Here is a 21,017-nt window from a genome sequence, read left to right as displayed (position 1 = left end):
AATTGAACCTTTTACCTTCCCTATTATATTACAGCATAGTTTATTTTTGAGGAAGGAATCTAGAAGGTCTAAACTATATGCCAGAGTATTAACTATCTGATGGCAGAAACCATAGTGACACTCTGGACAGTACTACCATTTACAATAGGGGACCCTAACTAGAACTCTAGAGATAGGACTCTTATAGACAAGTTTTGTAGAACCATCACAGAAAAGGACATGAACCACAACATAGAATCAATGATTTATAAAATTTTTCAGGTATCCACATTTCACAGATAATTTTTGATCTTCATCTATTCTTCTCACTTGGGCAGAAGATGGAGGCAGTGAGCAAATAGCAATAAGGCAGCCCACAGCTAGCTGAAGAATGATTTGCAATGAATGAAGGAGGCAGCAGAAATATCTGAACATAACTGCAAAACATTTGAATATTGCTGAAAAGCCTCTAGGAGGCTTTATCAAATTAATCAAGGAGTGAAGCACATGTGAGAGTGAGAGATATATCAAATATCTCTCTATGTGTGCCTGTGTAATATATATGCACATTTGCATATATTTATATGGCACACAAATTTACTTAGGGAAAACAGCCTAGAAATTAATTTGGAACTCAAAGGACATGGTTACACATAGATCATAATTTCTAAACACAATGTTAGTAATAACAAAATTTATTTGTAAAACAGGACCTGTTATATAAAATGGCACACAATCAAGTTATACAAAAATACAAAATTTCTTTCTGATTACAGTTCTAGTTGCAAATGATAATTAGAAAGCATTCCTGGTGGCTTCCAAATAGCTGAGATTGCGAGCACATGAAACAGGGGGCAGCAAAAGTCCATGATGCAGGGATGTCCAAGTGAGTAGAACCTAGTTTCCAAGTTCAAGACTTCTGTCAGGTCACTTTGGAGGAAGACCTCTGAAAATAGCTAGCTCCCGAAATGTCTTCCATTTTGATACCCATCTTCCAGACTTTTGCCATCTCTAAATTTATTTCCCAATATTTCTGAATGTCCAAAATCTGTGTGGCTATGGAACAGACGGTATTCTGAATTTTCTTACATGATTTGCTCTCTCACCTATTTGGACAGTTGTTAGTTACATAATTATATTTATTCCATTTCAAATGATATAAAAGAGTACAGTGACACTGTTTGGCGACACTAGATGTTAAATGTTAACTTCTGGAGAATTATTTTTTCAAAATAGCTACGCTCATAATGTTGGTTTCCCAGATCTTGCTAAGACATGAACTCTTAATTGTGTGTATAAGTTGTTTTTTTAAAATCCAGATTCTTATTGCAAATATTCTGAAAAATCAGAAATATTACATGAGCTTTGAAAAGAAACCAAGGCATTTAGCAAATTTTAGCCTAGCTAGATAAAGAACACGGATACTTAAAAAAAAAATACAATTTACCTTTTGCAGCAATTTAAAGGTCCAACCCTTTGAAAGGAAGCACATTAGCAAACAGCTGTTTATTAAGCCCTAGTGACATTAATTGTATGCATTTCCATAATACCAGTCTACTTCACTGTCTAATTCTGATAGGAGGCAATGCTTTCTTTCAAAAGATTTTCCTTCCATGGAATGATAAAATGCTGAGGCTTTTTTTTTTTGTTTTTTGTTTTTTTGTACAGAGCCTGTATTTAGTGCAATAAGTTTAAAAAATTTGCTCTGAAATATTTACTTTACATTAACAAAAATAGCCTTTTTTAAAAAAATTGTAACAAAAAGGAGTTATCGCATAAACAGACCATGAATTATTCTTAGCAAATTACACTTTTTTTTTCTTAAAGCATTCACCATTACAATAAGCAGAACAATGGAATATTAGCCATTCATATCTGGTAAGCTTCAGGAATTAAAAAAACCCCAAAAAACCCCAAGCCCACTCCCAAACATAAAGAACATTCACACTTGAGGATCAAAATATTAACCAATTCTTTAGTTAAACATTGTAGAACTCTGGATACGCAATGGATTGCCAAGGAGAGGAGCACCTGCCAGCGTTTTTTCAGATTTTATAGCAAGCATTTGAATAAAATGGCCGTTTAACCCTAAGCCACTGTTTCCTCTGAAGCAGAAGCCCAAGCACTGGAATTTTCAATGCTTTATGTTCCGGGTTTCTATCCCTTTTTTATTCCTCCCAGCATTTGTTAATCTACAAATCAATACATAGAAAATTAAAGGCTAAACTTGCTGGGTGCCCCAGCTTCCTTTCAAATCAGGCACACAAATGTGTGGAGGATGTTACTAAAATGTGGAAAAAAAAAAAAAGACAAAATGTAAGAAAAGAGTTTGCATAAGAAAGATTATCTACCCTTTTCTTTTTTCCTACTTTCTTTTATAGAAGCATTAGGGTAAACTACAAATACCTGAGGAGTTGGTTACTTTTTAATGTTGGCTGACAAATGTATGAGCTATTATGAAAATTCCCATAATGGGTCCACCTGTTATGTTTCTAAAAGTAAAATGACATGGCTTCTTTGATTGGGGAAAACTGATTACAGAAATTGCTTATTTATCTGAAAGCACATGAGTCCTAGGCACTAGGACTCATGCCTCAGTAAAATAAGATCTTTATTTTATACACACGTCAGGGAAATCACCCCTGAATAAACTTTAGACAAGAATTTGGTACAATAATTTTATCTAATTTAAGTGACTAAAGTTAAAATCTCCTCTAAGTTATTAAAAATTTTAATCAGATATGAATCTAACATTTCCATTAAGACAATTACAATTGAAAACATTAAATGACGGAAGTTGCCTTGTAAAAGCCACCCGTATGAAAGGAGTACATGTTTGACAAAAATAAGCATAAAAAAGGTATTAAATCCCTGTTCCTTTTCTCTGATTTTGGCTGATTATGTGTGTGTGTGTATATACATATACATATATATACACACATACATATACATATATACACACACCCACACACACAAATACATAGTTATGTGTATATATTGTTTTGGAATGTCAATGGGTTCCATAACCGTCGGCTAGGTTCAAGCAGAACTTGCTCCCGAAGCCTAGAAAACAAAGTCATACAGAGTATAATCTTAGACAATTACCATTAAAAGGAGATCATGAATGATGTTACAGATACACATGGTTACAGACAGTAAAAGAGCAAAATGGGTCGAGACTCCTTCTCCCTGCCCCTGTATTCTTGGGGCTGAGATTCCTATGAATATTGAAGGTCACATTTCCTTTAGGATTATCTCAGAGATATAGATATGCACAGCATCCTTTTCTGGCCTATGTCCCTATAGAGCCCAGGTCTCTTCCTCCTTTTTCCCTATAAGTTCTAACCTATACAATAGCAGACGGCGAGATTTTCCTAAACGTCTTCATCACGTTTGGTAAATTTTTCTAAAATCATTTTTAAGGAACTGTAGGAAGACCTGATAGATCTTTAAACTTTCTGAACTTGTGAGGCTCTTTTAAGAAAAATTCCAAGAATACTGGCAGTTCTCCTAGTTAGTTCAATGATCCCCTGTCAAAAGGAAAAATATAAACCTCACTTTCCTGAACATTATCTTATAGGCTAAAAATAAACCCTAAGGTAAAATACCCCATATTCAAGAAGAAGGCAGACAGCAGAAGTGTTTCTAGACATATTACAAAATAGGCATGATACTCTTCCACAGAACTTATCATCTAAGAGAATAATGTGAGCAAATACAAATAAGCAAATCTACAGTCTACTAAGCCCCAAACTTTGGGGGCAGTTTCTTTGATAATTCTTTATGACACAGGGGATAGTGATGGTAGGGGTCAATCCTAATCATGCATACTGAGTGTGAGAGAGAAGAAAGATATGGTACTAATGCTTAAAAAATAAAGCTACTCTGGTCAGGTGTGGTGGTGCAAACCTATAATCCTAGTAGCTCAGGAAGCTGAGGCAGTAGAATTGAAAGTTCAAAAAGCAACTTAGTGAGACTCGAACTTAAAATCAAGTATTAAAAAAAGTGCTAGGAATGTGGCTCAGTGGTTAAGTGCCTCTGGGTTCAAACCCCAGGACCCAAAACAAACAAACAAACAAACAAAGCTACTCTGTGAGCAACATTTCACATTTCTCTCTTCTGGAATTTTAAAACCACTTAAAACATCATTCTTAGGTTCCAAAATAATGCAATGTGTGAAGCATCAAGAGAACAATGCACAGAAAAGATGTATCTGGGGACACAATGGAGGAGGGTTTTTGCCATTCCTTGGTAGGCAATGAACTGATGAACAACATAAAATGAAAACAAAAACTGAAAGAAGATTTAAATGCATTGTTGGGTTAAAAGACACCGATTTAAAACTGAAAATACTCTTAGGAAAAAAACTCTTCCTAAAATTTTTGGTTTCTGGCAGAATGCCATATAACTTGGGCCATTCTTTTAGGATTATTGCCTATAAATTAGGAGTAAAAAAAAAAAGGGATATTTGCATTTTAGTCGACCACAATTCATCTATCATTTACTAAAGAATAATATGGAAATATATACCAGGATGTGGCCAAATTAGTTAAATCTCAGCTTCTAAATATTTTTCCCTTTCTTTAAATGCTTATTACTGGAGAATGCTTTAATCAAAGTCTCAATCACTGGAAAGACAGAAGAGGAGGGAAAAGCAAATTGATAAAATTTTAAGATTTTATGTATGTCTTTTTAAGTTTTAGGCTTGAAATCTTTATTTCTTGAGCAATGAGGACAATCCGGAAACAGGGGGAAGGAAGCTTTCCTGAGACCTCCCTTCCACCACAGGGTGGGCAGCATCTTTGCTGTTGTCCTGATTAGCAGGACAACATACCTGCTGGAGACATCTGTGGTTAGGCCACAATGAGGATGTCTATAGCAAAAGCAACTCAGGATTTGCATGCTGATTAACTTTAATTTGTTTTTTTCAAATTAGAGTAGAGTGGGAATATGTATAAAATTGCCAGAGAAATTCAATCTTTTCACAAGTAAGCTGGGAGAAGACCAGATAGTCTTACTTAGAGGGAATGTGGGTGTTGATGGAAACAGCCTTGTTTGCTACCAAAAAAGAAAAGAAAGAAAGAAAAAAAGGAAGAAAAATAGCTTAAGAAACAAAGAAGGTACAATCCAGGCAATAGAAGAAAAAAATCAGCAAAGGGCAAAAGACCAGAATGTAAACAGAACATTATTTATAAAAAGGAGGAATATGAACTTTTAGCAAGTTGAAAGGAATTGGTACTACCACTTTTCAAAATGATAAAAATCAAACCGTCAGTTCAAATGAACACCCAAATGTTCAGATGGATGAAAACTTAACATTGACAGTTAAAAAAAAAAAATAGAGAAACAGCAGTTGCATCTTAGGGACAAAACTGTCCCCTCTAGCCCCATGACACTGGAGAAGATGCTGTTCCTTTCAGCTTACTTTTACAGAAGGTGGTCTCAGCTGTGACAAGAACTCTGCCATCCAAGTGATGGGTAAGCACACAAACAGAAAAAGCAGCACATCCTGCGTGATACAGATAACAAAAGCTTCTCCTGAAGAAGTGCAGTCAGTGAAGACAGAGATAGAGAAGAAGTGAAAGTGAAATTCTTGGAGGGCGGCCGCCTCCTCATCTCCACCTACCATCGGCTTTAGCTCTCTGGCATCAGCGACGCCTCCCTTACCAGCTTCCTTCATTGCCTTCCTACTGTTTTCCACAAACTCCTGCAAAATATGGACCACATGGCATAAATGTTCAGATCGTTTCAGATTTTGGTCAGTAGATGAATTCTAAAGAACATTTGCATATTTGACTCAATCTTGGTATAGCAGTAGATAACATATAGTATTATACATGACAGCTGCTAAATTTGTAGGGATGGATTGTAATCTGCTGTCATAAAAATCTTCTTTCCATCCATGTACTGTGGCAATCTCATCAAGGGTCCAGGAGTTAGCATTAGTTCTACTCTGAGGAAAGAAAAAACACCTAATATTTTTAAGAGACTATTTTTCTATACTTAGAATATTGCGCTATTTTTTCCATATTAAGGTTAAATGAAAAAAGAACAATTTATTTCATAAGTCTCCACTTTTAAAAGACCCAAGGAGTTAAAAGCAATAATACTGCTAAGCATAATCTACATTTTTTTAAACACCTAAACTATAAATATGCCACTTAAAAAATGTCTATCTGGTTTTGACATCACTTCCTAAAGCAAGAGTCTAGAATTGTGGTCAGAAGTAGTTAAAATAGAAATATGCCCCAAAGGAAACATTTCTATTCTGTCAAAGTTTATGGAACACTTCCTTATCCTTATCATTATCATTCATACAGAGAAAACTGAACAGAAAAAAACCTATTTTTTACTCTGCTTTTGATCAGTAGCTTAAAAAAAAAAAACATTTTCTAAATGCTTTAATCACAAGAGAGATGCAGTGCTCCTAAATCACATCCATTATGAAAACAACCAGTTAGAATTAATTTAGGCATTAGGAAAATGTCCAAAATTTAGTTGATGATTTTCTCAGAAAAAGTGATAATTAGTACCAAATAGGTCAGCTAAAGCATTTGGATTTTTGCTATTGAAACAAATCTAGTTCATTTATTAATATATTTATTTTCAATTTAACTGGGCAAATCATACTCTTGGAAAATAAGTTATTATTTCAGTATTTTCTTTTTAACATTACCTATTCTGGAGAAAGGAATATTTCACATCATTATTAAAAAATACCTTTAATCTTGTATCATTTAATACTGAATAAAATAGTACTTAAACCATTTTAACATGGTATTAATTCAGAATTTAGTTTAGGGGATCTACAGAGGTTCCCTAACTGTAAAAAACATCTGAATAAAGTATCTGTGTAAAGATTCAGATGTAGACTAATATGAAAATACAAAACAACATATTGGTCACAAGTCAGTTGTCTGTATTCATTAAGAAATGCCCTCAGTTTAGACTAGTATTTTTAGGGCAATGACTTTTAACTAGGGTTGACAGCAATAGCATTTGGAAAGGTGGTGACTGGTGAAGGACAGGTACTCGCAAATAAGATATTTTTGTCCTTAAGCCCCATTTCAGGAAAAGGTACTTAGAACAGCAGTGGCCCAGTGTTCTAATTCAAGGGCTACAAGGCAAATTTAAAAGTCCATTCAAATCTGTCTAACTTCAGAGAGTAGGATCAGAGTCTAGGACAGTGTGTATTTAGGACCACTAATGAGTATGGCTCCAGCTGGGTGGATCTGAAATGGTCTTTGTGCCAGGAAGGCCTTCTTCCCTGATTTTTCCATGCATAGTCTCATTCATGAGTGAGTGCTACAGATTTAATTCTGAATTATTCTGTTGCATATAGAGGGAATTAAATATGGAGAATTATTTGCAAAATATTTTTATTAGTATTTTTGTCCCTCCAGCAGCAGGGGCATTTGAAGTACTTACCATCAGCACTTTATCCATATAGAATTCTCTGCCAGGACTCCCATCATTGTATTTTGTATCAATGGCAAAACACAAGAATAATACATCCACTACCATTTCGTAAATGGACAGGAAGCAATGAGCGACTAGGAAAGCAAAGAGGCAGACGATGATCAGAGGCAGCACCCATACTGTGTAATCCTGCTGGTAGTTGAGCAGCATAATCCCAGCCAAACCTGTGCTGCAGACTATCAGCACCTGAAGCAGAGAGAGCAAAGAGCACACTTAATATCTTACTGTAGAAAACCACCATTTCTTCATCACTTGCAAACTTAAAATTCTCTTTACTATTATAAAGGATGGTTGCAAAGGGTCATGCCATCTCAAATTAAGAAGTACAGCTGGATATGGTGGTGCACGCCTGTAATCCCAGCCACTTGAGAGGTTGAGGCAGGAGGATCCCAAGTTTGAAGTCAGCTTCAGCAATTTAGTGAGAACCCATCCCAAAAAATAAAAAGAGCTGGCAATGTAACTCATTGATAGAGCGCACTGGGAGCAAACTTCAGTTTAAAAAGTGTAATTTGGGGCTGGGGTTGTGGCTCAATGGTAAAGCGCGCGCCTAATATGTGCAGGGCGCTGGGTTTGATCCTTAGCACCACACAAAAATAAAATAAAGGTATTGTGTCCAACTAAAAAACAAAAAGTATAATTCATAATACCCATATACAAAGTTGTACATTTACTTATCTATATATCATAGAATACAAATTTAAAAATCATACTTTAAATTATTTTGGTTTATGGTAAAGAAAACACAATTTTCCAAATATTATGCTGGTCCTTCTTTAGAATCTGTGGCAATTTTTAAGATAAATATATGCATATTTAAAAAAATTATACATAATCTTAGCGCTCAGCAAAAAACTACTGACATTGGTATTGGTATGTATTTTTCTTTGGTATTCTTACATATATGAAATCATATTATAAAAACAAATCAAAATGCTCTTCATTAATATTTATAGCATCATTATAAGTGCTTCATAAATACTCCACTACATAATTTCACCTTATGGGTGATTTAAAATTTATTTACTCATTCTCCTTCCTGTTTGAGATTTATATTGTTTTAAGATATAAATGATGCTGTAACAAACATCTCTATTCTTAGAAAATTTCCTCTGTTTTGTATTTTACTTTATGTAGATATGTGGCAAATATTTAAAACTTTCTATGAAGTTTAGGTTTGAATTGTGAAGAAAAGGTTGCCAAAAACACTCATGCTAGAAAAATAAGAGAAATAACTAATGTGTTTATTGTCAGAAAACTATTCTGATATTTCATCATTTCATACATCACATTTTCAGTGTTTTATGGTTATTAAAATACATTTTAGTTAAGCTTTCCAATAACTTATAATAATAGTTTATGGTAAACAGCAATCCCACTTGGTAGATTGTGAAACATGCTCAGAGATTCTAAGCCAATGTGTGCAAGGTCACAGAGCAGAGAAAAGAACAGATTCCATTCAATAAAGGACTTAAAATGCCAACCCACTGCTCTTTCCAGATAAAAACTTAGCAAATACTTGGATACTAGTAATGGATTGTACTGAATCGTAGATACACACTTCCTTAGCCCTTTAATTACCCTAGCATCACACACTAAATAAAGGAAATGAAGGAGTACTCTAAGACTCACAGCCACTTTTCCTTACCTAGTGCTAAGGACAGGCAAACTCCTGCGTATTCCCCCTGTTTATCAACCTCTCATTCACTTTATCTCAACCATGAGTTATAATGCATTAGAATATACATTGGTTCAACTATAAATTAATTCCTCTCAGATATTTTTATGGGGGCAAATCTGGGTTTGTCCAAGTTTTGGAAGACCCCTCCCACCATTTTTATGGCAATATACCTATGAATCACCTCTTACAGTGGCTTATTTTCTGGGGTGGTTTTCTCAGATGGTTAATTACATTAATTTTCGTTCCCTCTTGTGGTTTCAATTTTAGAATGAGTTATTTCTTATACTGTCTTCAAGTTTTATATATCTACCCTATTAGAAGGCTGGGGTTCTTTATGCCCTTATGATGCTCCGAAAAGTCAAACCACATTGGAAATGCTAAAATGAACTATAGGAAGAAGGTGTGGCTCAAACAAAGTAGATGAGACAAAAGTTGAGATTGAAGCCTGGATATTATGTCATGTGAGAAACAACTTCAAGAACCAGTGATGGTTAGGTAAAAAAGTCAAAGAAATGTATGTCATGCATTTATTGAAGCAGGATATAATAATGGTTCTCAAACTATAGAGAAGCTAGGAATGCAGATTTCTGGACTCTGAACCCAAGAGTCTGATTCACTGAATGTGAAATAAAGCCCAGCAAAATGCATTTTAAAAATATCTCAGGCACTGATAAGGTACATAGCATATATCTCAAGAAATGCTGGTCTAGATCTGTGATCTCCACGATGGGGTACATGTGCTCTAATGTGTATTCAACAGAATCATCTGGAACTTCTATTTCTCATACGTTTAAAATTTCCTTTTTTAGTACACTTTATAATGCACTAATTAGTAGGAGCTATATACATGTCACCAATAAATAAAGGTAAATGTGTTGGGGAATTGTGCTCAAACTTCGTTATCTAATAGGGCATGTGATTTTAAAAGTTGAGGTACTCCTGTTATAGAGGACAAGTTATTGGGGATACAGTAGAAGAGATTCAAACACAGTGTAGGGTGTAAGAAACAGGAAGGAGAGAGGATGCTAGTTTTGGAGTTTTACAGATGTAGGTTTGAATTATTTGAGTTATTATTTTAACTTTGTGACTTTAAGCAAGTTCATTTAACCTTTCTGATCCTATTTTTCCATCTTCAAAAGAAACAACAATATACATATCCCATGATTACAACAGTATTCAACTCAACGCCTGGCAATATTTGTTCCTCCATCCCTTTCTTTTTTTGCCACCATAAGTCCTATATTTATGATATTCTTTCATCTTGGAACCTGTATTTTGAAACATTTTGTTTACAATAAACTAGCACCTATAAGTAATAATTCACATTCTCTCTCTTTTTTTGGTATCGGGGATTGAACCCAGGAGTGTGTAACCACTGAGCCACTTCCCCAGCCCCTTTTTAAAATATTTTATTTAGATACAGGATCTTGCTGAGTTGGTAAGTGCCTCACTAAGTTGCTGAGGCTGGCTTTGAACTCTCAATCTTTCTGCCTTAGCCTCCTAAGCCGCTGTGATTACAGATGTGTGCCACTGTGTCCGGCCACATTCTCATTTCTATTAATCCAAGTCAAGTAACTTGTCAATTAGAAGGTATAATTAATGTGAGAAAAGATTTTACCAGATAGAGGTAAAATACTTTTACACAGAAGAAATCGACATTTTGTCTTTTTGGAGGGATAGCTTTACTGGGGGCAAATATCAATATATTTTTAGATTTAGAAATATTTAAGAGCTTATAAATTTCTTTTCTTATGCAAACCTAGAGGACCTATGGTTTCTTGTAAATCTAGTTCACTCTTCTATAAAAATCATTGGTGCTCTACAGAAATGGAACCTATGACATTACTTTTTTGTTCTGTTTTGAATTTTAAAGTTTTTAAAATTGGATTTTAAGTTTTAAGGTAATGGTGAATCCAACTGCCATTGTAAGAAGTAACACAGAGTGATTCCATGTATGACTCACTCAGTTCCCTTCAATATCACAACCAATACTGAGGCTGACACAGTCAAGATACAGGTTGAATACCCACAGCATCACAGGGATCCTGCTCTCTGCCCTTTTACAGCTATCCCCATTGTGGACGACCACAGATCCATTCTCACAATGTTGTCATTTCAATATGTTATACAAATGGAAGCATACAGTATTAATCTTTGGGAATTGGATTTTTTTTTTTTCACTTAGCCTAATTCTCAAGATTCATTCAAGTTGCTGCAAGTATCAATAGTGAGGCTCCTGGCATTTATCTTTTATAATGTTTACTATGGCTTCCTGCTCAGAAAATACACACTAGCACACTAGCAGCCATTCAACTGTAATAAAAGAAACTCTTTTCAAAAGATTTACTGGATTCTATAATCAGAAGTATATTCCTAAAAAAGGGAAAACTAAATAATCTTATCTTAGTATGTTAGAAACCAGAAGGTATTTTTCTCCTTTTAGTTTTTTTCTTTTTGGATTTTTTAATAAAAATTAATCTTTAATGGTTTTTAAAGTCCTTTTCAATGATGTTATTAATATCATGTTAAAAATATATCTTTCTGGAAAGCAATTTAGCAATGCATGCCAAGAACTCTAATTAATTCCAATTGTAGGATTTTAGGATTCAAAGAAGCCAGAATTGATGTGGGCAAGGATGTTTCACTGCAGTGTATGTTAGTAAAATATTAGGAACATTTTAGTTGCAAAACAAACCAGAGGATAGATTAAATAAATGAAACAATAGCTGTACAACTATGGTTAGAAAAATTTCAGTATAACAGAAAATGTTCAAAATACAATACCAAGTAAAAGCAAGAATATAAAATTTCCTTTTCCACAAGTTTTAAATCAAATTTATTGACTAATATATAATTGGCACCCAGAATAGCCCATAGCATTTATTAGTAAACACTTAATATTGTTGAATGAATAAAAGGATATTAAAAATCTATAGGAAAAATTCTGACCAACAAGTCATAGACTATTGAAAAACTCAAAGCCAATTTTAAAACATTATATTTTATCTTCTATATTTTTTTCATTATAAAAAGAATGCATACTCAATGTGGTAAAATAAGGGAAGGGGCTTGAGTTATCCTTATTTCCAAAGGTAGTTGTTGTTAACATTTGTGATATTAATTTTCATTATTTTTCTTATGCATATTTTAATTTTAATTAATTAACTATTTTTTTGAGGGGGAGGAGGTTTTTGCTAGGGATCAAATCCAGGGCCTCATGCATGCTAGGTATGAACTACATCTCCAGTTCTTATACACATTTTCTTTTTTAAAGACTTTTAGGTTTTATTTTTTTAAGTTGTTGGTTTACCTTTATTTTTATTTATTTATATGCAGTGCTGAGAGTCAAAGCCAGTGCCTCATACATGCTACGTGAGTGCTCTACCAGTGAGCCACAACTCTAGCCCCTTGTACACATTTTTAAACAGTACTGTGATAGTCTTACTATAGTTTTACTCAGTTTTTTCACTTATTATTATATTATAGGCACTTCTTCTTCATACTATAAACTCATAATGAAACATGGCTTAATAGGTGAATAACAGTCAGCAGACTATTATACCTAACCAATTCCCTACTATTAGGCTTCAGATTATTTACAATTGGTCACTCTTATACTATTATATATAATACCTTTTTTACCCTTTTTTTTATATTTAGAATTACTTTCTGGGGTAGTTTACCACTATTAAAATTATTGACTAAAAAGAAAAAAGAAAAAGAAGAGTGTGTGGGGGGGAGGTTTGAGGGCAAATTTAATGTCTCTGAGGCAACTATAGCACACAGTGATTAATCTCGGAAGTCAGATAGACCTGAGTGGACTCTGGCTCTGCCATGTTCCAGTTCTCTAAATCTGGCCAATTTAATTCTGTCTCTGAACTTTGGTTTCCTCTGCTATAAAATGAAGCCCGCCTCACAGGGAGGGCCAGTGCTGCATTCATTAAAGCTCCTCGCTCAGTGCCTAGTGGAAGCGCCTCAATCAGAACTTATGAAAATCACCACCATCACTGGTATCGCCACTTACTAGAATATTCTCCCTTTCCTTCTTAATGGTTTTTCTCTTAAAAAAAAATTGCCACGTATATACATGTTTTTATTCTATTTGCTTCATCCCCTTCTTAGCTCTAGAGACAGATTATAAATATGTTTAAAAATAAAGAATCTGAAGCCTTTCTGAATTAAACAGAAAGCACATAAACAATAACAGTAACAGTGTCAGATGTTCCCAATTCTTAACTCAGATTAATTCATTCTATCTTTACTGTAAAAATTTTCTTCCAGGTAAAAACATAATAAGAACAAATTGGCTATAATATAAATTTAATCACAAATTTTCAAAATAATTATCTGTCATTTCTTCTTCTTTTCAGAGGAAAGTTGCCTGCAATCCTACTCACTTCAAACTACACAGTGCTTTGGTTTTCCATACCAAAGATTTTTTTTATTTCAAAAACATTTTAAAAAATGCAGTAGCTGGGATGACCTCAATGTTCATTAGTAAGAGATGATTTAAAAAGAGCATTTGATGGAATATGGACCATAATGATAATGAGGAACTAGGAAGATTATCAATGTAAGCTAGAAAATATATAATGATACACCATGTAGTAAAAAGGGTAGGACAGACAGATATGTATGTAATGATTTTTATACTGTAGGATAAAAGCCCATGAAGTAACACTGGAGGTGATATACAGAAATGGTAAGAGTCAGCAGATTATAGTGGAGATATTGCAAGTCTTATTCTTTCCTCATTTTTTTTTCAAAAATTTTCTATTTTATGGTTGGAAATAATAGGTACAATGAAATTGAATTATAATGAATACTATTTATTATTTTGCAGATTTTAATAGTATGGAATAAATTTTCTCTTCTTAGATACTTTTATGGAAAGTAGAAGCCTTATTCCCTAAGAGTTCTATTTTAAAAGGGTTTATATAGAGTAACAACAGCAATAGCTAACAGTCACAGAAAACTGCTAACATTCACTAAAAATGTACAACGTGTCAAGCAGTGTCCTAGACACTCTACGTGTATGAACCAGTCTAATCTTCACAACTCTAGGAGTTGGGCTCTATTATCATCCTAATTTTACAAATGGGCAAACTGAGGCACAGAGAGGTTATGTAACTGCCTCAAGTCAAACAGCTAGTAAGTGACAGAGTGAAGATTGAAAGCCTGGAAGTTGGGCTCCAGATGGAGTGCTACCCTTAATCATAACATAGACTGTTTCTGAATTCTATATTGTTTAAAATATGTAAGGTGACACACAAAATATGTAAGGCAGGATACTTAGCCTCACTGCGTCTCTGTTCCCCGACAAGAATAATAGTACTTAGAATATAAATTTGTTGTGAGCGTTAAATAAACATGATACATGTAAAGGACATAGAAAAGTATCTGATGCATATTAAAGACTTTTTAAGTGCATGCTTTGGTTTAAATACTTTTAGTTGGGCTAGTTTTTTTTGTGGGGGAGGTAGGGGATTTTTAAACTAAAAGGCACATTTTTGTAAAAAGTTTACTCAGACAATAAACTTGGTCTTACCTTGCCTAGGAATAGCATGAAGTCTCCCACTGTGTTGATGGCAGCCACTCGCAAAGCGTTCTCCACCAGAATGACAAAGGCGTCCTTTGCTGAGGTGCAGAAGTTGGTGCTGTTGATAGCTGTGGCTGTATAAGCATTCTGGACAAAAGAAAACACAGTATTTCAACAATAAACTGACTTTTTAAAGACATAAGCCTTGCATAATAAAACACAGCTTTTAAGAGTACTTTGGAGTCAAATCCATGAGGTACAAATTGAGACTGAGCACAAAGAAATATGAAACACTGGGGAAAAACACCTGATATGACAAAAAGAGCTTCCAGTTAGCTTAGTTTCGGCCCTTTAAAAAGTTATTTATTAAAACATACACAAACCTTTCTAACATCCATTAACCTCTTCCCCATCTTAGTAAATCACACATAATTTAATCTTTCCTAGATGTCTCAGGTTCATGATTATGAATATCAGTGACACACTTAAACCACTTCAATGATGCTTTATAAATGGCAGCAGTAAGTACGAGCTTCAGATCAGTGTGTGGTTTAATCCAGAATACCCATCGCCTTCTCCTTGGTGGCTTTCCTCTATGCTCTTGCTTCTCATGGCCCTACAGTAGACAGCTATTTCATGCCTGACACTTTATACCCCTTCCCATCCTGGGAACAGGACCCCAGACCTCATTTGAGAAAATAGCCCTTCCTGATGAGTCTAAGTGGGGTTGACTCCCTCTCCAGCTCAGAGCATGGGTGGTCACTGATCTAAGCCAATCAGTGTGCTCTGCCCACCTGGCCAAATGTCAGACTGTCATTACATAAGTAGTCAGAGTCAATGAGGTAAAAAAGATGGTCCCTGAGACTTCTGGGAAAAAGAGGGTTCCTTTCACCTCCACACGCATGGGTCGACCGAAAGGGGCAGAGTATAATGGGCATAGTTGTTTTGGCAACTAACAGGAAAAGCTACTGGAGGTCACAGTGTGAAACTGAGGCTGAAGTCAAGAGCAGAGAATCTGGGTACTTGAATCTGGTGACAGTATTTGCATCCACCAGAAAACTGGGAAACTAGCCAGCTTTCTGGACTTTTTGAGTATATAAGCTAATATATTGCTGCTCCTGAAAAAAAAAAAATAATAGTATCATCGTTCCCTTGCTTAGGCTAGATTGAGATGGGCATTCTGTCTTGTAGAATACCAAGTCCCAATTGATAAACTTTCATTAATTACACTCGCTTCTCTAGCCCTTGTCTATTTGAACCACTGGTTACAGACTCTTATTTTTATTGCAAGACATCTTATTTTCTGAAAGTAGAATTGTATTGCTAATTTCTGGAAAATGTAAAGCAGTACCACTACCTCAAATCCACCTGAGTCTTCAGAAGAGAGAGTATATGGACTTAGTGATTAAAACTTTTGGTCCTGAGGAATTTTGGGGTTAGTGCTGACTTAAATGATTAGTACGGGCAAACTATTGTAATTGCTGGAAAACTGCTAGACTTGAGGGTTTATTTCATACTGTGCTGCCTGTTAAACTTTTAATACTGAATCTTGGAAGAGAAAGTCTTTAACTTATGAGTATTCTAATTGTATGCTTGTTAGTTATTATGAACCTGTATGAAGATAATGTTTCAGTTGTTAAAAATTTAATTTGCCATTAAATGATAAAATTCGCTGATGAAAAATGAAATATATTTCAGAGCCAAGTGAATAGAACTGTACTGAACAGGTCACTAACTGTGGCCCTTAAACTTTTTTTCAGAAATTGAACAGTAGAAAATTATAGCCTTCTTTGAGAATCACAGTGTAATTGTATAAATTAGGGTAATTTACTATCAGAATGTTACTATATTACATTTCTAGGTCTTTTTATTTGAAAAGCTAACATATAAACTATTTTTAAGAAATCATACTATCAAGCTTTTCTGTTAGCATTCATTCACTGCTTATTCCTTTGTATTGTCATCTGCCAGTGCTTCTTTTATAGATACGAGGGAACAAGCAGTTAACTACATAACTTCAGTGCTCCACATTTTTTCCAACTGGTACAAAAACTTCTTTTGAAACATTCTGCAAAATGCCTCAGTGATGTAAAAATAAACTATACTTTTGATCTTGTGTAACAGTAACCCTGCTGAAAAAAACGCCGAAGAAGAACTGCCCTAGCCAGACCTATTCTCAAAGAATACAGAACAGTTCCCAGCTCTCAACTAGTTTCCTAAGCACTCACAAAAATACCCATTTACCAATTTATTCTGGAGCAGAGATGGTCAAACCACCACCTGCAGGCCATATCTGGCCTGCTGACTGCTTTTGTAAATATAGTTTTCCTAGATCACAGCCCCGCTCATTTGTTTACATGCTCTTGATGCCTGCTTTCAGGCTACAAAGGCAAAACTGAGCAGATGTGAGAGGCCATGTGGCCCATAAAGCCACAGTATTTACTTTCTGGTCCTTCACAGAGAAAAATCTGCTGACCTCTGTTCTACCAAAGATCAATATCAATCTCATTTACAGTGGGACCACCTTCTTATCCTTTTAAAAATACAAACCACATGTGCTCATTTCAGGTTTAAATAACTTCCTCTACAACATCCAGTCTTTTAGCATCTTCCACAGTAATTCTTTAGTTTAACAATTTAACTGACAGAGCTCTTTAATGATCAGGGATGTTAACTCCTTATTTTCCATAGGACTAATGAACCAGTTATTAATAACAGGTTTTCAGGCAGAAAATACCCTATCATATTTACTATTTATATCGATTATGAGATACTTCCTAATATTAAAAGCATCATTATGTCCAGACTCAAGGAAACTGGATGACCTATTTAAACCAAACCCCAAATGAGGAACAACTCATTCTCACTGTGCTGTTTACCTTTTCCAGGTTCACCAAGAGCCTCCTGGAAACTGGAGACAGAAGCAAAAGAAGATACAGGCACCCCCATTCTCTCTCCTCTTATCTCTGGCCAGCTGACTTCAGCAGGGGGCCTAACCCTTTCTAACTAAACTATAAAAGGTTCTGAGTTCATCTGAGAATTATTATTCTTCCCTCTGCTTCTTTCTTTCCCCCGCATCCTGCTGAATCCCACTGCTTTTGGAGCAGAAGCCTATTTATTTGTAGATAGGAAGGAAGCTTCCGTAATGCTTTTTCTCTACCCGCAAGTTCCAGGGTAGGATACTCTAACAGGAATTTAACCATGTTGGCATTAATTGTGCCAATCTGTGCACCACCTAACTGGAAAAAAAGTCGGTGATTATTTTGCTAGTTCTTTCACCTACTCCCAGGGCAGGAAGATGAAACTGTGTGAAATACACAAAAGGTCAAGATGATCTCTTCAGGAAGAAAAATGTGCTACAGATCACAAGCAGGACAAAGAAATTTCTCTGTTTCTATACCTCCTAGTCTAAAAGGGTTCAGGCTAAGGTTCTCAAGAAATTCTGAGTGGTTTTCCCTGATAACTGTTCTCTGAGCTTTCTGCAGACTATTTTTTGATAGTCCACCTATTTTCTCAGACAGCCTTCCTTAACCTGAGCTAAACTGCTCCTGAGAAGCATCGGCTCAACATTTAGCCCACACCAAAGATCTTCTCAGGCAGCACCCAGGCTTGAGATCACCCAAATCCCAGAAGTGAGATAAAGGATGACCCTCATCCAGGAATATTTTTTAAAAGAATGCATGATCCCCAGTGACCCCTGGTAGTATTTTTGCATGATAAAGTTTAGAGGAAAAGTTATGGTTATGTGGAAAAAATTGTTGAGGCAGAGGGTCTCCATGCAGATAATCAAGACTATTGGACACCTGTCCCAGAGCACAATTTCCACACCTTTCCTTTTTTCACTGAAGGACACAGAAACTCTCTTAAAGTTTAAATTACTTACATAATGACTCCCTTTAGAGGGGAAAGTTGGACAGCAGTGGTAAGAAAAGGAGAATATAATATGGGCAACTCCTGTGTGGATTCTTATAAATTGAGGAAAGTGAACTACAAATATTCCTTTCTTATTTGGAACCAGGGATGGAGGGCCATGTTATGGTCTGAACACCTGAGCTCTCCCCTAAACTCTTCATAAGTTGAAACCTAATCATCAAAGTGATGATACTGGAAGGTAAAGGTGAACCAATGGGATTAACACCCTCAGAAAAGAGGCCTTAGAGAGCTGTCTTGCTTCTTCCACCATGTGAGGACACAGCCAGAAGGTGGAATATATGAACCAGGAAATTGGTCTCATAGGGCACCAAAGCAGCCACTGCCCTGATCTTAGACTTCTCAGTTTTTCAACCTATGAGGAACATGTTTCTGTTGTATACAAAATATTGAGTTCACGATATTTTGTTACTGGAGCCCAAATGGACTGAAATAGGGTATGACATTAAGCCCACACCAAAGGGTTTAATAAAAGTTTTGTTCAAATTCTTACACTTTAAAAAAGTTCTTAGACCTTTTTAAAGATCATGAGAATTAAAAGTATGTTGCCAAAAGTATGTTATCACTTATAGATATGAGGTATTCTCCCAAAAGCTCATGTGTGAGAAAATGCAAGAATTTTCAAAGGTGAAATGATTAGATGATCACAGGTGTAACCTGATCAGTGGATTAATGCACTGATATGGATTAACTGATGGTAACTGTAGTTGATTGGGTGTGGCTAAAGGAAGTAGATGTGGGGGGATGGCACGCCTTTGGGGTTTATATTTTGTCTCTGGTGAGTGGAGCTCTCTCTGCTTCCCAGCTGTCATAAACTGACCAGAAGTCTTCTACTACACCCTTCCGCCATGATGTTCTACCTCACCTTGTGCCCAGAGCTATGGAGTCAGCCGACCATGAACTAAACCTCTGAAATTGTGAGCCAAAATTAACTTTTCTTTTCCTAAGTTGTTCTTATCAGGTCTTTTGGTCACAGTGATGAAAAAGCTAACTAAAATACAAACCTTAATTAAATGTTCATTAAATTCATTACTTGTCTCAGTTTGAAACATGAAAATTTGAGAAGTTTGAATATTCTCTATGCTGAACTCGTGTGTGTGTGTGTGTGTGTGTGTGTGTGTGTGTACATAAATGTGCATAAAGGTGGAAGGCAGTGTGACATAAAGGAAAGAACTAAGCAAACTTGGATTTGAAACTTCCTCTACCTCTAGGTCATGTGATCTGTTACAAGATGTTTTAATTTTCCCACGTATGATAAAGGAAATAATGCCTGCCTCACAGAGTTGTGGAAATTGGTAATGTATATAAGGTATTTAGTGTAGCACTAGGTATGCAGTCTACTAAAAACACATTCTCTGTAACTCCTGCTCTACACTATGTAGAGAAAAGCTTTATAAAATTAAGAGCTCATAAGTGAGAGAACAGATACCCTCCAGTGTTGAAGGTACTATCTACAAATGGCAAAATAAAACAAGGCCTGAGTGATCCAATGCCCAGCAAAAAACACATTATGGTTGTAACAATCTCTCTACCTAAAGTGAATTCTGTTAGATTAGATATATCATCACTTTTGTGTCATTTTATGCACCTGCAGAACAAAGAGCAGTTCACAGTTCACTCTGTGTTTGCAAAATCTAGCACCTTTATTATAAATAACAAAAGGCCTATCAACACTCTTCTCTACGACTATCCTGTAAACTCTCTAAAGCAGTGGCAGTGAGCTGGTGGCCCCTGGATAACACATATTGTGTAGTCCTAACATCTATTTACTCTGGTGCCCTCAGTTTGTTTCATTAATTATCAACATTTTAATAGCAGGAGGCAAAACATAGATTTTTGGAATTCTTAAAATATTAGAAAAGAAATAAATTGTCTATAAATTCTCACATTGCCGCAGTCTGTGAGACTGGTGCATTGGTTGCCTTCCTGGGAGGAAACATGAGCTCTCCAGTTAACCACGGTCTCCAGCCAACTCCATTATCTTAGATCTCTGCCTGTTTAGTTCATGATATTACCTCAACTAGGCCTTGCATGTGTCTGGATTTTCACCTGCTCAAGCCTTCTGATAGCCTCAGAAGACACAGCAAAAGAGAGGACAGGAGGAAACATGAAGGGACATTAACTCATCATTACTCATCTTCCAAAAACAAAACAGACTACTAAATAGGAGATGCTGCATGTGGAGCATGAGGCACAGAACCCAGTACACGGCCAACACTCAATAAATGTTAGCTGGTGGATGCTCACCTAGCTGGAAAACATTTCATAGAAAGGTGGTTTAAAACATTCTATGGGCGACCCATTTCCATGCTCTCAAACTGTCGTGGCAGGAAGTTTTCTAATATATTGACTACATTTTGAATGAAGCCTTTCTTATGAGCAGTCCCCACACTGTAGCATTTCATGTTCCCC

At 35.6% G+C, this 21,017-nt stretch overlaps 1 protein-coding gene across 3 annotated transcripts in view; it reads right to left on the bottom strand.

The window, feature by feature from the left end:
• Slc44a1 (solute carrier family 44 member 1) overlaps positions 1-21,017 on the bottom strand; it is a 185,560-nt gene that overhangs the window by 46,786 nt on the left and 117,757 nt on the right. The window contains exons 13-16 of one of the 3 annotated variants that reach the window (XM_026415006.2): positions 14,685-14,822; positions 7,408-7,644; positions 5,606-5,686; positions 138-3,042 (exon numbers count right to left, since the gene is read on the bottom strand). In XM_026415006.2, the coding sequence (XP_026270791.1) occupies positions 3,019-3,042; positions 5,606-5,686; positions 7,408-7,644; positions 14,685-14,822 (480 nt within the window). In that variant the 3' untranslated portion in view covers positions 138-3,018. Of the gene's footprint in view, positions 1-137; positions 3,043-5,395; positions 5,687-7,407; positions 7,645-14,684; positions 14,823-21,017 lie in introns of those variants that run through there. The other 2 variants (XM_026415017.2, XM_026414997.2) reach the window with 2 other exon arrangements.

The sequence above is a fragment of the Urocitellus parryii genome, chromosome 4 (genome assembly GCF_045843805.1).
Source record: "Urocitellus parryii isolate mUroPar1 chromosome 4, mUroPar1.hap1, whole genome shotgun sequence".
NCBI classification, from domain to species: Eukaryota; Metazoa; Chordata; class Mammalia; order Rodentia; family Sciuridae; genus Urocitellus; species Urocitellus parryii.
Note: the sequence above shows the minus strand (reverse complement) of the source record. Positions and strands in the feature narration are given on the sequence as shown.